The sequence below is a fragment of the Pteropus alecto genome, unplaced genomic scaffold, assembly GCF_000325575.1.
Source record: "Pteropus alecto unplaced genomic scaffold, ASM32557v1 scaffold81, whole genome shotgun sequence".
Taxonomy (NCBI): domain Eukaryota; kingdom Metazoa; phylum Chordata; class Mammalia; order Chiroptera; family Pteropodidae; genus Pteropus; species Pteropus alecto.
Genome location: NW_006433378.1, coordinates 4,231,996 through 4,249,957, shown reverse-complemented (window position 1 = coordinate 4,249,957; position 17,962 = coordinate 4,231,996). Strand labels below are relative to the sequence as shown.

The 17,962-nt window shown below is 42.4% G+C and overlaps 1 protein-coding gene across 6 annotated transcripts in view; it reads left to right on the top strand.

The window, feature by feature from the left end:
* The window catches only part of LOC102887821 (schwannomin-interacting protein 1), a 136,869-nt gene that overhangs the window by 24,504 nt on the left and 94,403 nt on the right, over positions 1–17,962 (top strand). For all 6 annotated transcript variants that reach the window (XM_025044220.1, XM_015586514.2, XM_015586513.2 and 3 more), the window contains exon 2: positions 47–742. In XM_025044220.1, the coding sequence (XP_024899988.1) occupies positions 65–742 (678 nt within the window). In that variant the 5' untranslated portion in view covers positions 47–64. The remainder of the gene's footprint in view (positions 1–46; positions 743–17,962) is intronic.

Here is a 17,962-nt window from a genome sequence, read left to right as displayed (position 1 = left end):
AGCAGGCTCGGCCAGGAGGCTCACTCTTTCTGCCTCCTCCCCCCAGGATTACCGAGAGGATGGGATGGATCTAGGCAGTGACGCCGGCAGCAGCAGCAGCAGCAGCCGCGCCAGTTCGCAGTCCAACTCCACCAAAGTGACCCCTTGCTCCGAGTGCAAATCCTCGTCGTCGCCCGGGGGCAGCCTGGACTTGGTGTCTGCCCTGGAGGACTATGAGGAGCCCTTCCCAATCTACCAGAAGAAGGTGATTGATGAGTGGGCGCCAGAGGAGGACGGGGAAGAGGAGGAAGAGGAGGACGAGCGCAACGAGCGAGGGTACCGGGATGACCGCTGTCCGGCCGGGGAGCCGGGGGACGTGAGCGCCAAGACCCGCAGCGGCGGCGGCGGGAGTAGGAGGTCCACCACCGCTATGCCGCCCCCGGTGCCCAACGGCAACCTCCACCCGCACGACCCTCAGGACCTCAGGCACAATGGCAATGTGGTGGTGGCCGGTTGGCCGAGCGGTTCTCGGGGCCCCCGCCCGGCGATCCAGAAGCCCCAGCCGGCGGGGGGCCGGCGCGGCGGCCGGGGCCCGGCTGCTGGGGGCCTCTGCCTTCAGCCCACGGACGGCGGGTCGTGCGTCCCGGAGGAGCCCCCGATGCCCCCAATGGACTGGGAGGCGTTGGAGAAGCATCTGGCTGGACTGCAGTTCCGGGAGCAGGAGGTGCGGAACCAGGGCCAGGCGAGGACCAACTCCACCTCCGTAAGTTGGCCGGGGTGCGTGCCCACGCGCGCACACACGCGTACACAACCCACACAAGGCCCGCACGCGCCCTCCCCGCGCTCCCACCGGCCTGCGGCCCCATTCATTCCATCCCGAGGCTGGGGGCCGGGCCGGAGAGCCTGCCTTCTGCTCCCCTGGGGTACGGTTGCCCAGTCTGCGAGCTATCTGGGTTTGCTGGATGGGCGGAGTGGAGGGAGGGGCAGCCAGAGGGCAGCGGAAAGTCGGGTTAGTGGAACCGGCGACTCATTTTAATGGAATTACTTAGGGAGACGTGGTTGTGAGTCACTTGCCTGAAAATAAATCCGAGGAAATTCTGGCACCGAAGCCAGTGCCTGCGGGTGATATTTTAAGTCATAATAGTTGTGGCTTTGTCAACCGTGGTGGGTCTCCCTTCGTTGCCACTAATGTCTTGCCCATATATAGGCTGTCCCTGCGCACACGCTGACACACTCTTCTGCCCACACCTCTGGTCTGGCAGCAGGGTTCGTTCCATTCTGCGTTTAAGCGGATGCTCCTGTATTTGGATGGGTGACCACTCTCCTCCAGGACTTTCTTCCTTTCTGAAACCCGGCCTGTTGTTGACCTGGGGGAACGGAGTGAATTGACCTGCTAGGATGAGGGGGTTGTTTTAGCCTCCGTCGCCTGTGTCGCCTGACTAACTCCCTCCATGGTGAATCTTCCTTGTTTTGATAAGGTGCCTCTTGCACTTCCTCACCGGAGGTCACTGCCTCAATGCAGGAAATCCAGAGAGGGAGGGGTGCTGGAGTGGGGAACGGGAGGGGCGAAAGGAGGGCTGCATGTATAATAAGGAGCTCTGACAGGTTCACACTTGTCTCAATATCTTTTTTGCTCCTGAGAGGAGAACAGATAAATGACTTAAGAGAAAGCATCATGAATGTAGCTTCCCGATTTATCACTGTTTTGATATAAAGCAACAGTTGTAATTTGAAATCATTAATGATTTCCTTAAATGGGGCTGAAGGGCCCCGTTTAAACGTACTGCTTTCTGTGTGTGGCAGCTGTGTGGCAGTGTGGGAAAAATGCTTGCTTGCAGGTGTAATTCTTTGGCTCCAGGGCCCTGGGGCTACTGGAAATTGGGTGCATGCACTTCTGACTTCAGGGGTGAGAATGGTAACCGCGTTTCACAGAGAAATTGGCACAGTTTCCATCAGAGAGAGCCCTTGGCTGATAGAGCCCACTAGTTAGTGTTCCTTGGGAAACTACCTATTAAACTAACACGCTAGTTTTAATCCTAGCTTTACCATGACCACTAGCAGACATGGAATCTTTCTATTACAGCCAACATAACTCTTGTACCTTGCAATAGAAAACATCTTTTTTCCACTTAATGCTTGAGAAAAATACCTCATTAAGCTCCCTGGACTTAAACAATGACCTGAAGATAAATCAGTTTCATTTACTATTGCATGACATTTATACATTCCAGGAAAATGTGATAATTGGGTATACATACAAAGTTAGGACTATGGTGACAATGAGCTCCATTATTCAAAAGTTATTAAACGATGTGTTATTGAGCACTCCTGTGTTATATGCCAGATTTGAAGTATGATTCTCAGTGCTGCAGTTACGCATCCGTCCATGTGGAACTGGGACTGTGGTAAGGAGAGGTAGGGATGCAGAAGGACCCCTCTGGGTACTTAAAATTTAATGGCTTACTAACGGCCTCCTCTCCCCACCCCCCACATACATACATGCACGTACCCCTGTTGTTTTTGTGAAGACTTTGTGAATCTTTTCTTGGGCAATCTTTGAAACCAAAAGCATCTCTTCACCTAACAAACGATTTGCATATTTGGGTTCCTCTCCTTCTCCCCACCCCCCACCCTAGCCCTCCTGAAAATGTCCCCTTTGGGCATTTCCTCCACAAGTCACACAAAGAAATTAGGGTTCCATTGCTTTAAAGCGAGTATGTATACAGAAAAAAGGGGAAGTGGAGGTTGCCTTTGAGGTCGTTTAATATTGAATTTTTCCATGTTTTGGTTTGTCTTTGAACAAAATTACTAGCCAATGGCAGTTTATAATAGTGTTTTCAAACTATGAGTTACCTGTGAAATCACTTTAGCATTTAAGAAAGATGAAATGAAATAGAATGTACTATAGTGCATTGCAAGTAGTCACGGTCAGCTCGGCTTTTTAGAACTTTTGTTACGTTTTTATGTATACACTAGGTCACAAGGTAAGATTTATTTCTTAATGTGGGTCGCTGTTGTAAAAGTTTGGAAAACACTGATTTAAATCCTGTTGATTTCTGCCTAGAATAAGTGGGAAATTTATAACCATGAGGACAGAAACTTGGAAATAAAAAGGAATTGTGTAGAAGAGAAAGCCTGTCTTGGAGTTCTTCAAATCGAATGATATTTTTGCTGTTCTTTAAAGAGTTAGGTATAAATACATTTTAACAGAATTATTATGTACTATTGAAAGGAGGGGTATAAAGTAAAAAAGAGGAGTAGGTGTTCTTTCACCTATAAAGAGAACCACCAAAGGTTGCCCGTTCTCTTTTGGAATTGAGTGACTGGTTCCTTCTCATCATTCCAGACTCTACTCAGCTCTCACCTTCTCAGAGAGGCTGTCCCTGATCACATTCTCTAAAGTGAAGGAAGGCACGCCACCTCCTACCCAGGCAGTCCTGGGGTCTCTTCTTAGTGCTTATCACTACTTGACATTATCTTATTTAGTTTTCCTTCATTTTCAGTCTCTCTAGAATGTAATTCGAGTGCAGGGGACTTGCCTAACCTTTAATTGCTGTAACCTAGTGCCTGCGACAGTGCCTGGGATGTAGTTTCTCAAATATCGAATGAATGGATGGCTTATATTACCACAGACTTAAGCCAACCCTCTCATTTTATAGTTGAGAAAACTGAGGCCCAGAGAAGTCTAGTGATTTGCCTTAAGTCCCAGAAAGAAACCTATGAAAGGGGTTTTGTTCTTTATGCTCACATCAGACTAAGTTTTCTTTCCTTTTTTAATGCTTAAAATAATTTGAAATGAGAGGAAGAGCTCCCACTTCCCTGAAAAAACTTAAAAGGTTTCCTAATCACTAGTCCCTTTTTGTACTTCCTTAGTAAAAGGGCAGAAATAAACTAGGAAATAATGAAAATCCCATTACTTTTGAGTCTCTTTTCTCAGATAGGGTTTGGTTTTGATTTGTTTTAATAGAGTAACACTGAGTTTTGCAGAGCAAAACCCTGACAGAATTCAGTTCTCCTCGCTCCCTCCAGATCTCCTTTCACTCATAAGGACGAACTGAGGTCTCAAAAATGTGTTGACATCAGTCGTCCCTAATTTAGGGAATATTTAGAGGTAAATTAAAAAAAAAAAAACAAAAACGCATACTATTTAGGTGGGATCTAAAACCTAGGGCTGACCTTTGCTACTTGGAGGGTTTAAGCAGCTACTCCCTCCTTTGGGGCCAGGTGCCAGGGGAGGGGGATGAGCTTGGATGAGCTAAGGAACTGGTGGTGTCAGAGCATGGAGGTGCCTGAGGAATTCTGAAGGAAACACTTAGGTGACCTAACTTTTGGCTGTCTTCTCAGAGCAGGCTGCTCCAAGAGAAACCTGCATCGCCTCGGGCAGCGCAAACCTGTCTTTGATGTCCCAAACCACCACCTTGATGTCAGAGTCTTGAGGGCTACAAGGTTACTTATTTCGCTGCCTTTTCCCCAGTAGCTCCACTGTGCCTGGCACGAATGCCTGACACAGGTGGGGAGGAGGAGACCTTCAGCCCAACAACCAGGACTCCCAGGCGTGCCCCATCCAGTTGGCCGGCCCTCGCTCATCTGGTATCCATAGGATTCTCTCAGTCCTTCCCTGGGCCTGCACCACCTCAGGTATGTGGCTGCTCAAGGGTCACACATGATTAAGGAGTAAAGAACGATTCTGGGATGTCAGATTTAGAACCAGGGTGGCAAGTTTAAGGGAGTCCTGCTCCCGTACGTTTGTATTCGCCCTGAATTCTTATCTCCCTGCCTACTCTGACTCTGGCGAACTTGGAGGGCTCTGCCGGAAACCTGGAGCTTCTCTTCACGGTTTCCTCTTTTCTTCTGGTTCTCTTCCTGCCCGCTCAAGAGGCTCCCCCACACATCACTACCTGGGGTGGAGGTGCCCACTGCCTCGGTGTACTCCTCTTCCTAAGTGGAATATAATTTTACTTCGTTTCCTCAGTGGTCTTCCTTTGAGGTTTTTCCTCTCCTTCAGGGTCCGTGGTCCTCCATGTTTAGCCTGTTCTGTCTCTGGAAATTTACTCTCATTTTTTCTCCTACTTCTCCCTCCTTTTGATTTTTTTTTTTTTTTAAAGTAGCTTCATTGAGGTAGAATTGACATACTGCATATACTTAAAATGTATGGTCTAATGAGTTTTGACATGTATACCTGTGAAACTATCACTAAAGTCAAGACAACAAACATATATCCGTCACTCTCCAAAGTATCTTTGTGTCTCTTTGTAATTCCCCTAGTCCTGTCCCTTGGCAACTACTGATCTTATTTCTATCACTATAGTTAGCTTACATTTTCTAAAATGAATGTAAATGGAATTATATCATATATACTCAATTTTGTCTGGCTTCTTTAACTCAGCATATAATTGTTTTGCAATTCATTTGTGATACTGCGTCACTACTTTCTATTGCTAGGTTATGTTCCATTTTATGCATATAGCCTACTCCCCTGTTGATGGACATTTGAGTTGTGTCTGGTTTCCGTCTATTACAAATAAAAGTGCTCGTTACATACAAGTTTTTGTAGAGACATATTCCTTCATTTTTCATGGGTAAATAACCTGGGAGTAGAATGGCTGGACCAGATGGTAGATGTATGTTATTTAACTCTTTAAGAAGTGGCCTGTTTGCCAGAGAAGTTGTACCATTTTACGTCGCCATCGCCATTCTTCTTAATTCAGTCACTGTAACCTTGACTTCCTCTCCCACTGGTTGCTTTTGCATCTGTGTCCTTGGGGACTTGTAGGACATCTCTCTTCACGTAACTGGGGTGACTGCTCCCCGCTCTCTTCAAACAATGAGAAAACACCGGGATTACGCCTTACATTCAACCAACGTCATTACGCTCATTGTTCAAAATGGAAAGGACTCATTTTTAAATTAGAGAAGAGGTTTGTTGTAGACCTGACCTGTTTTAATTGCAGTTTTATTATGACAGATGTATTTTTCTCATTTAATGAACAGATAAGACAAATTTTAATTGACATGCTAATTGAAAGCAAACTTTCCTGATGAAGTTATTTCCAAAGTACTTGAATATAATTTGTCTTTTCATTTGTTTGTACTATTAACTAGTAACAAACTTTAAATTGCCTACATTTCTTCCTAGAATGGTGCTGATTACAGGTTGTTTTTGATGTATTATTCTGTAAGAATTCTAGCCCATGAACTCTTCCAAGTCAGTGGCACAGCCAAAGCAGCTTGAATGGCTGAGTAGTTTGTTTCCGTAGTTTCCTGGGCTCTGTTTAAATTACATGAATTCTCATTTTTATAGACTGAAGTAAGAGGTCTTTATTACTCCCACAAAATATAATATAGTAAAGTTTATAAGTTTAATAACTTATATGATTCAGCAGCCTGGGACTCAGCAATGAAAACATTCTGTGTGGTATGTAGTTATCACTTTTTCCTGTTAGAGGACACTACATGATTGTAGTAATATCCATTTTTTGAAACCATAACCAGAAATTACCAGGACCAAATGTATTCTGTGCTTTGACATTTTACCTTGAAATGTTTAGTGCCCGTTTTGCCTGTTTTTTCTAAATTACGATGATTTGTGTTTAAGAGCTGCAAAGGCTTCTCAGTGCATTAGCATATACTCAGGACTTTAAAGAAATAGGGTTAGGTTTAAAAACAAAATAGGTTGCAGGTAAACTACAAGTTCTGGGCCTGTATGTGTGTATTTAAGCTTCCATCAGGTGGTTCATCCTACTGTGGAAACCAGCCCTTTGAAAATGTTTTAGTTGGATAAAGGAAACTTTTGCCTATCAATTGGTCTGCACATAGCATTCATTTAAAACATCCTAAGGAAAAATTTCAGGGTGCATATCTGTAAAGCAGATGCAGACATTCTCATCACACATTTGTTGCTCCTTGAACTTCTCACCACTGACATGGCACCTTCCTCCTTTTCTGGCTCTGCCAGAATTTTGAACTCCCGGTCCTTTGCCTGGCATTCCTTATCACTTCACTCGTGGGAAGGTGCAGCGTGAGCCCTTAGCTCAGGGGCAAGTCCAGGTGCTGCTGATCCTGCTCACCAAACCGCCCAGCACTCGCTTCCCCCATACCCGCTCTGATTCAGAGCCCCTCCTTTTGGGGGAAGCTGTGCCTGGTCATCTCAGCTCTGAACAACCTCTCTTCTGAACTTCTGTTCCACCTGTGTACCACTGCCTCATAATTTGGTTTTAAAAGGCTTTTTAGTTTTGAGCGTTTTCATGTTCATTATCCTGTTCATTCCTCATGGCATCTGAAAATTGGACAAGGCGGTTATTATTCCCATTTTAGAGATGAGAAAACCCCAGCCCAGCAAAATTCAGGAATTTGCCTGAAGTCTCGTGCCTGACAAAACTCAGATCAGACCTGTCAGTTTCTGGTTCTGGTTCAGGGCTCTTTCAGTGACATTGTCTTTGATTTCCTTTTTGTGGATGTGTTTCTTATCTACCTTCCTCCCCCTCAAACACATACATAATACAGGCATTTCCTGAGGAATAGGCATTTGGTGAATGCTCGTTATCTGGTTAGTTAATGTATTTTGTCATTCTTTAGTTCTTAAATTTATTCATAGCTGCTACACTATAAACGTTCTTATTAGTGCTAATAATAATAATTCCAGGTTCTTTTTAAAAGCTTATCTAAACTCTGTAACATTACATTTCCATTTTAAAATAGAAATTTAATTTTACTCCTGGACCTTTGACCCTGAAGACATGAATGGTTTTGTTTTTTTATGTTTGAAATTCCCTCCTAAGTATTTTAACAAAAAGGGCTTTTGCAAATGCTTTTTTAAAGCTGCTTTATGCTCCTTGAGCTGTTAGGACAGATGATGCTTCATACTGTTGATGATTTATACTGTTAGTGACTGGGAGATTATTTTTGCACACAACTTCTGTAGAAATTCAAGTGCCAGTTATTAAATCTAGCATTTTTAGTAGAAAAGTAATAGGATTTTAAAGATAAAAAGGATCTGAGAGGTCATCTCATCAAACCCTCACTATTTTCAAAGGAGAAAACAGGTCTATACAGATTAAACATCTTCACCCAACTTCCTCAGCCCAGGCCTGACCCAGCTTCAAGTCACCTGACTCACAATTCCTACTTTTAATGAGCTCTACTCCCCTTCAACTAATGCCACCTTAAAAAAAAAAAAGTGCTTTCAAAAACTTAACTTGGAAGACAGATTGTCTCATCATTTAAGATCTTCAAGACTAGAAGTGGATTCTAATTTTTATCACTCAATAGAAAAGTTTTCAATTTATTGCTTTCGGCCTTCCCCACCTTCAAGTCACCTGCCTCACAATTCCTACTTTTAATGAGCTCTTCTCCCCTTCAACTAATGCCCCCTTAAAAAAAAAAAAAAAACGTGCTTTCAAAAACTTAACTTGGAAGACAGATCGTCTCATCATTTAAGATCTTCAAGACTGGAAGTGGATTCTAATTTTTATCACTCAATAGAAAAGTTTTCAATTTATTGCTTTTTCTTTTTCTTTTTTTTCTTTTTTTGCGTTCATGTTATCAGACAAATATAAATTACTTTCTTCCATTCAGACTTCAGCTCATCGCTGTGTGTATTTCTACCAACGGAACAGTGCTTTCCCTGGGTTGACAGATTTTTTTTTTTTTTTCCTGACATTGCTTCTTTCCCATCTGTACACAACTTTTCCTGGCTGTCCACCCTCTTTTCCAGCACTGAGCAACACGCAGTCTTCTCCTGTCATGGGGCTAGGGCATGACTGGCACTTGAGAACATTACAAGGAATCACCTGAGTTGGAGGAGGCAGAGAAAGCAGTGGTGAGAGCTCAGGACTTTTCCGCACATCACTTTCGTTTACAAAGTCTGTCCATTGACTGTCAGAGCCATTGTGGGGCGGGGCAGGTGCTGGATTCAGAAAAACAGAGGCGAGAAGACCTTTGTGTGGCTCACTCCACAAGTGGAAACAGATTTTGTTCCATCTAGACAGAGTTTTAGGTGAATATTTTATTAGAAGCCTCAAAAAGAGGGACATAACAAAACCAAGAAAAGACTAGAAAGAAAAGTGTTTGTGGGATTCAGAAACAGCTCAGAAGAGTCTCCATGAGGACATCTGGCTTTGTTAGAATATGAGTGAGAATGAGGAATAGAGAAATGGACTTCATGAAAGGGATGACGTGTTTGGGTTTTTATGTCCCCTGTGTTTCGGAGTTTCCCAGTTCAATTTGTAGAGCAAGGCTGTCACTAATTTTTTTTGACGGGTTCAGAATAGTTGTAGTTATCACTGTAACTCTCCTTTGTTTACCAAGTCTCATCAAATCTGTAAGAGTTTGGTTTGATTTGTTTTGTTTTTGGCAACCAATTCACTTTTGTGAATAATTCATTATTTTCCTTTTATATTTGTTAAATAATTATGTCAAATATGTTCTATCACCAGTCTTTATCACTTGCCTTTCTGTTTTCATGCATGCATATGCCCAGCCTAATATTATTATCTCCACTGGACCTGTTTTTCAATATTGATGTCATTTTAGGTTATTCCCATTTTTTCCTACTTTTGTGATATTTTCTCCATAAGGTGTACATAACTTGAAAGGTGGCGGTTTAAGCTAGGAAAAGCCCAGGTGATAAGAATGAACTTTCAGTGTTTGTTCAGTTCCAGGTTGATGGTTTTTCAAAGGTACTTGTAAAGTATTTTTCAGTTATGTCTGAAGTTAATTTGTATTAAAGCAAAGCTAATTAGAAGTGAAAAGAGTTATCAGTTTTTTTCAGTCTGGTTTATATGTCTGATTTCCTAATAATTACCACTTACATCTGTACATTTTACTATACCCTCCTACATCTCCACCCTCATATTTTAAATTTATTTATAATTGAATGACCTTTTTTTAGTATATCCATCATCAGCGATATCATGTTCATCTTATTTTTTCCCCCCTTCCATCTCTTAGTCTCTCCTTAGTATTTATGGTTCATGGAAGTGATGTGAATCTTTCTTCCTTGGGATATTAGCATAGTATACCCAAAATAAAAGCTTCAGTTTTTATGGACTACAAGAAACAATGCATTAGTCAGCAACTGATTTCTGCAAATTCATTAATTCCAGAGGGTTTTATTGTTCACGTCCTAATAGAGATGATTGATCCTTCAAAACTCTTGTAGAAAAATGTCTTAGTTATACCTAGAGTTGTTTGTTTCACAGAGTATTACAAAAAGCTTTTAATAAGAAAGTGTGTGAATTGGAACAAATTTTCCAGATGATGCTCCGTTTGCCAGGTGGATGGGGCTTGTTTTCAGGGTGCTTGAAGAAGGGCAGAGAATACAGCACCATCTCTATAGCCACACAGCCAAGGCCTCCAGGCAGCAGGTTATCTGTCCTCACTTCCATGGGCACACACCGGCTGATGCGGCCATGTTGGCATACCCTCAGCAGCACATACCCATTGTTTCCTCCTCCTGGGTCCCCCCACTGTGGTCCTCAGCCTGCCTCTGTTTCCTCTTCCACCCCCGTGCAGGTTTACCTGTGTGTGCAGGTTTACCTGTGTGTGCAGAGAACCAATTCAAAGTCCATAAGAAAGTCACTCATCTGGTACTGGGCACCTCTGGTAACCGGGGACCCTTGCCAAGCCCCTTCAGGGACTGCATGGTAATGGAGAGCCAAGGACAGGCACTCTCCCTGACCAGATGCCAGTAGCCAGGGTTCATTTGCTCACAAACGGGTTGTAGGCATACTCAGAACAAAACAGCAGGTAAGTTGTGGCAGCTACTACACTAATGTACCTTAATTCTGTTTCCTTCTTGGTTTGCCATCTATGGAAAGAACTTAGCTGTCTAAAAAAGTTTAAAGGGAATGAGGTAATTTCCTCCTAATTCCTAAGATCTCCAGCAATGTTGTAAATTTAGAGTTGAGGTTAGAGCATTAAAAAATAAAAACAAAGCCAAAAAAGCGTCTATGTTATGAGACGCTTGGCATTTTTAATGTCAAGTCCAGCAGCATAATAGCTTGTATCCCTTTTTACCCACCCAAAGAAAAAGTAATGTTAAATTTATTTTCAAAATAAGAAGGGCCGGGCCCTCTGGGAACCTGGCACAGTGTCTTAGACAAGAACTTAAAGGCTAATCTCCACTCCTATAAAAAGAACATGTTTTCAAATAGTTTCACAACTAACTTAGCCTTCTGTCTTTCTCTTCGTGGCATTGGTAGCTAAAAATCATGCCATTTATGAACATTGCAGACAATTTGTTTTTCTTTATGCAATCATACATAACTTTTGGTTCATTTTGACCTGGTCTGACATTTTATTACGAGCAACTGCATCTTGAGTGCCCTGTCCTTTTTATTTCCACTGTAAAGTTGGTTCTATAAGGAGTAAGAATGAAGACCACCGGGGTTTTATTTTTGAATACTTAAGTTATGTAACCAGCGATGTCCTGGCCGAGTTATTATCCAGCCTACAGTGGCCCCACAGTCTGACCCAAATAGCCCTTAAAGTAAGATTGCATTCTAGGAGAACAACTTTAGGCAGCAGAAATTTTTAAAAAAGAAAAAAATTAAAACGCCTGCTCTATGGTGGTATGGTGGTTTCTGTATTAGATTTATTGTTCTTATGTTTCTTATGGAAATGCTCAACAAAACAAGTGTACAATTGTGCTTGTACTAATACATAAGTCAGGCTCCTACAGAAAGTCCAGTGTACTGGAAGCCAAGTTAAAATTCTCTTTTGTTAGTAAACAGTCACAATGGGAATCAGAATCTTAAAGCTGGAAGGATGATAAACCCAGATGTGTCCAGAGGCTGCGTAGGTTACTAATGAGAGAGCAATGGTCCAGGTGAGCGTGGGACTTTGGTGAACTGGAGGATGTCCCAGGGATAAGGGGCAGCTGTTGTTTTCTACTGGCTGCCTTATTGCCATGCTAGAATATAGTCTCAGCCTTTTGATACGTCAGAAGCCCAAGACCCAGGCCAGGGTTTTATGAGAAATATCTTGAATATGAAATGTTGGCAAGTAACTTTAAATGAATATATAATTTTGTAGGGCTAACAAACAGATCTGTGGCTCAAAATATGGCCACTGGCCTGCCAGTTTCCCATCGCACACCTAACCCAACCTCCTCATTTTACAGATGAGAAAATTGAGACACAAAGAAGTTAAGTGACTTACTTGAAGTGGGGGTAAGGTGGGTAAGGTGGGGGTAGCTTTCTGAGAGGCCTGGTGAGATTCTAAAAATGAAAGATCACAGGGAAGAAAACTCATGAAGGCGTGTTCTTATTTACTGACACCAGTGTAGCCCCCTCCCCCCTCCCACCTTCATTGCTTAATTTGAAAAAATAACATGCAGAGGAAAAAATAAGAGATACCTTATACGCCTTACTCTATTTCACTTAATTTTTATATATGTCCCATTACTTTAGAACTTACTTTTCTCTTTCATCTTCAAAGCAGTTCCAAAATTGTATTTGTTATTTGGACTCAAGGAAATTTATCATGATTTACTTTTCATTATTTATGAATAATGAAAAAGGAAAATATCTCTAAGAACAGGTTATCTTAAACATAAATACACACACACACACAGTATGATATGTGGCCTCAGTTCTTTTATCTGCTAGAAATTCATCTAGGAACACTTAATTCCAAGAGTTTTTTTTTATGAGTTTTGACAAAATTTCTTGTCGCTAATGGGATCTAATGAACATTGCTGAATTGTATTGAGATTTTATTTAATTGCAGCTGTTACTACATTAATATTGAGGAAGATCTGTTGAAAGTGTAGACAGTGGGAAGTTATTATTTTTTCTTTCTTAGAACTACTGGCTCTAAGCACAGTCAGCATAGATTTCAGACAAACGAGACAACTTTGGGGTTTTTATTCATTTTCCTTTAGAAAAATAGGAAACATTGTTCACTTCACTTTTTTTTAGAAAAAGCTTTTTGTTTTGGAATAACTTTAGGTTTACTTAAAAATTACAAATAAGTTCCTGGTATCCTTCACCAGCTTCCCGTAATGTTAACATCTTTTTTTAACTGTGATACGTTTGTCAAAACTAAAAATAAACATTGGCACAATATTATTACCTAAGTATTTATTTAGATCTATATTAGCTTTTAAAGTGAAAAAGGTGATGTTAAAACTATTCCACAAAGGTAATAAGTAATCCTCATAAACCGTGGCTTCAGGGGAGAGGGGAGAGTTAGGTTTCTTCGTATTCTCCATTACATCCTCACAAAGTCATCCAAGTGAACGTAAAATCTAGGCAAAATTTCTGCCAGTGAGTGTGCTTTGTAAATGCATTTTGAAGATGAGTCTCCTAGCCACTCTTCCAGTCATACTGCCTTTCCTCAGTCCCTCCTGTGTGGAAACTGTGGCTGCCTCTGTGGAAAATTGTCTGGAGAAGGGGCAGACGAGAGAGGCAGGTAGAGAGAGAAACGCAGGCACACATCCCTGTAGAGGGTGCAGCTCCTCTGATCAGCAAGGGGGAGTGAGCAGCTGTCTTGTGAGCTCCCAAGTGTAGACAGAAACTACGGGCTCGCCCACTGCCTGCCTTCATGGGGGCTGTGGACAACCACAGCTCATTTGCAATATCCGAATCTTTGTGTGCTTATTTTTTAACTAGAGAGTCGCTCTGCAGTTTAGGAGTTCACTTCTTTCCAGTTAGGATTCTGATGGGATTGCAAAAGCTCTGTGAGCGTGTGGTATGAAAGTTGCGACAGAAGGAAGTAACAGTTGACTTCAGAGAGCTGTAAGTGACCTGGGGGACAGACACCACTTGAGATATAAAATGAGTGCTAAGTTATAAGGAACACATTTGGGAGATTTCACAGATCAGAAATGGTAAGGAGAGAGGTTTGAGACTTTTGCGGGAGTGCAAAAGGAAAGGAAGATGGCATATCGGAATGTTCGATATTAGTTGACTGATTGAGTGATCTGAATTTGAAAAGCTAAACCATGAATTAGCACCAGTCCTGGTTTTGTCAGCAATAGAAGGATGTCCCCATGACTCAGTGAATTCTCATAAAGAGGGTTTCCTGGTTACTCATTCTCTGCCTTTGGATGGCCTAGTTTGGCTGACAGGATCAGTGATTTCCTCTTAAGGCTCATAAAACTTCCCCAGAATCCTTTTACTAATTACGTGTTAAATGTATTGTGGATTATGATACTACTAAATATTTCTTTCAGCAAAACCCATGTAATCACAGGACATATGGTCATCGCCAACCTCTGTGTTCTTAGGTTCTGCCGCCTATGGTGGGTGTTCATGGGTTTTGCGCCTGGCGTGAGTTACCCTTACAGCTTCCAGGTTCCTTTTAGGGCATTACTCCTTCTCTGCTGTGTGTGATTTTGGTGGGAGAGTAATTACAAGTGGCTGGCTTGTGTTCTGGGAACCTCAGCCACAGATTCTCCCACCCCTGGCTCCGCCCCAGGTGGGAGAGCTCTCGCGGGACTCGGAGTCTAGAGGACTCACTGCAAGGCCCTCAGGAGCAGCTAGAGGCCCTGGCATGGTGACCGCTGTCGAATCCCTCACAGCTTCTGCATCCCGACCTTTCCTGCCTCCCTGGATCCCCATGTTTCCAGTTGCTGCTCCACTGGCCATCTCCTGTTGATCCATGTCGGTGTCATTGCTTTCAAATCGGGAACCCTGACTAATAACGGCAGGCAGTCTCTTGACTTTGACTCAAGGTCAAACCTGACAATTGTAGACCCAATGTCACTAGATAGAAGTCTTTAAGGTTTTTTGAGCCTTTCACAGAATCACTGAACGGACCTTAAAGCTCATCTGGCCCAATCCCCTTCATTTTATAAGAGAGGAAATAAGCACACAAAGTAGTAGAGACTCTTGAGGTGTCATAAATGGAACATGCCACACTGATGACCTACACGGAGACCTCATAGCCCATCTGCCCAGAGCATCTTGTCCACACACCCTCACTCTGTTCCCCTGTCCCCGTGACCCCTGGTACCCACTTATGGGGTGACTAGGCAGAACTAAGGGTGGCATCAGTGACCTTGGAAAGGATCAAAGCTAACCGAACCACCTAAGAATTCAGCTTGTGGTTGGTGGTGTTAACACCAAGATTTAAACACTGAGCTGAAATGTCAGCTTTTAGTCTGAGTCTCAGGTGTTACTCCAATGCCCTCCGATGCCAGTCTGGACATGTCCACTTGTTCCAGCTGAGACTTTGTCTAAGGAAGTGGTTATCAGCAAGCTCTGGAATCAGACAGATCTGGCCCACATTAGTAATAGTAGTCTCCCTATGATTATTGGGATAAAAACAACTAGTATTGTGATATAAATCTTGTGTTTTTAATGTGAATTGAAGATTGTCCTCAAACTATTCCTTTCTACACAGTAGAAACTGTGTGTTTATAAGGGTAGTGAGTCCCTGAGTTTTCAAAGAGTAAACTTTCTGAATTCGCTTTTGAGCAAGAGCTGTATTTTAAAATTGCTTATGTAAATTTTTTCAACAAAGTTACAAAAATGCACCAAGTGATGTCTGCCAAGAATTTCCTTAATATATGTCACTATTTTTCTTCATAGCTTTCTTTATTCAGTCAGTAAATATCTATGGGATGCCTATTATGTGATGCGCAGAGGCCCACGTGGAGCCTTCGTGTCACGGAGCTTCTTGCCCTCGTGGAGCTCGTAGTCAGTAGAGGAGCTGACGTAAGTCACCTCAGCACACGTTGGGCAGGTGTGCCATGATGCCACGAGAACTGGAGCGACAGGCACTAAACCCGTTTTAACGACGGTAACAAGAGCTGTTACTTATTGAGTGCCTACTATGGGCAGGCAATGAGCTGGCTACTTTTCATTTGTTGTACCCAATGCTCACCGTGAGGCAAGGTGGATGCACTTACTCCCATCCTACAGACAAGGAAACCGAAGCTGGCGGTGGGGTCACAGAGACAGTGCAGGTCTCTGCCTCCAAGGGCCATGAGCTTTCCACTTTCATTTAGAAACCACTGCACCGAATATTTGGAATCTGGCCTCTCTGATTCATCACACAATAACTGCTTATCTTCACTAATAGCTATGGCCATATCTGAATAGCTATCCTCTCTTGAATAGATAGTATCCACTTAATGCCAACATGCTTCTATTGGAGAATTTTTCATAAATGGAAACTTTTCTTTAATTGATTAGAAATTCACTTGATAAATGTATGGTTTATGTTTCTTCTCTCCGCTTTGAAGGTCCCCACCACCACCTCTGTGCTTACTTCTAATAATCAATTCCATCCAATCTGTGTTAAGGCTCACCGTAAAAAAAATTTTTTTTTAATTAAAAAATATAAAACGGTGCTGTCAGCTTTTATCAGTGATGTTAATTTTCATTGGTTTTATCAAAAGTACATATTTATCATTTCTGCATTCATTTATTCGACATATATTTATTGAGAACCTACAAAACAAACAAAGAAAGTTGCCCTGCATATTGACTTTAAGGGGTAGTAGCAATCTTCTGGTTGAGCAGAGGCTCAGAGAGAAAGAACCATCCACTCCCTCTCTCTGGTCACCCAGTCCCACACTAGTTGCTCCTTGTAAATTACTTCATACAGCTGACCCTTGAACAACACGGGTTTGAACTGCTCGAGTTCACATATAGGCAGGTTTTTTTCATCTCGTAAAACAGAGGATGTAAACTTATAGTATTGATAAACTTACAGTACAGTACTGTAAATGTATTTTTTCTTATGATTTTCTTAACATTTTCTTTTCTCTAGCTTACTATATTGTGAGAATACAGTATATAATTCATCTAACATATAAAACATGTGTTGATTGACTCTTTATGTTATAGGTAAGGCTTTCAGTCAACAGTGGGCTATCAGTTATTTTTGGGGAGAGTCAAAAGTTACATGCAGATCTTCAACTGCATGAGGTTCAGCACCCCTACTCCCCGTATTATTGAAAAGTTATAGAAAGGAACTGTGATCCCTGAGGTTACAAGTAGCCCTGGACAGATGGGAGTATGCCTCAGGAGTCCTTGCTATCTGCTGGGCAACGCACCTGGAGAGCTTTACTCCCAGAAGTCCTGAGACCACATTTAACAGTAGCTTCATCTGTGGCAGTTTGTCTAGCATAAGAGGCTGTCGCCTGAAGGACTAGGATAGAGACAAGGTTGGTTGGGGTGAAGCAGAGGAATCTCAAGCTGCAGCTGAACCCACTACCTTCTGTGATTTCCCCCCATCCATGTACTTATTCGTCATTTACTCAGTAGCTATGAGGTGCTAGACACTAGGGAGATGAGATAGTTATGATCTCTGCCTAAGTGGCCTATCTGTTTTGGTGAAAGAGATGGATATTAAACAACTTCCTCAGTTATTTAATATCCAGCATAAGGGCTATGAAGGAAAAGTCCAGGAGGCTTGGGGCCTCTGACTCAGCCACCTGCAGAGGCAGCTAAGGGAGGAGAGCTGTGTGGAGACCTGCAGAGGAGGGAGCCCGACGTAAGGTGGGAAGGCAAGGGCTGCCCAAGTGGCAAGACTGAGTCTGAAAAGGCTTGTGGAAATTGATCCAGGAAGAGTGACCAAAATCATGCTCTTTCCTAGCAGACACACCCCAGGTGTCTGAGTCTGTACCTCACTTAGGGAACTTTGATCACTACTCCTAAAAAGCCATCTTTTATGCCATGAAATAACTTTTCAATTTTCCTGTAGTAAATTTAAAATATTTTCTTATGCTGCAAGGAGTTTTATAATAGGCACAATGTTTGAAATTCCATTTCCTTGGACCCAGAGAATTGGGTGCTATGGGGAATGACACCTTTTAGGGAATTTAGTAGGAAGAAGCTATTTGAATTCAGTAGTAAATTAATGTTAAATTTCTCAGGCTCCAGGAGCTTCTTGAGTGTTTTGGTTTAAAGGAGGTGGCATATTCATGAGTTTTAATGACCAGGTCTACTGTATGCTGTGGGCTGGGCATATGTTAAAACAGAAGTCCTAGCCTTTTTTCTAATAAGCTATTTGTGATTTACTTGAAGTT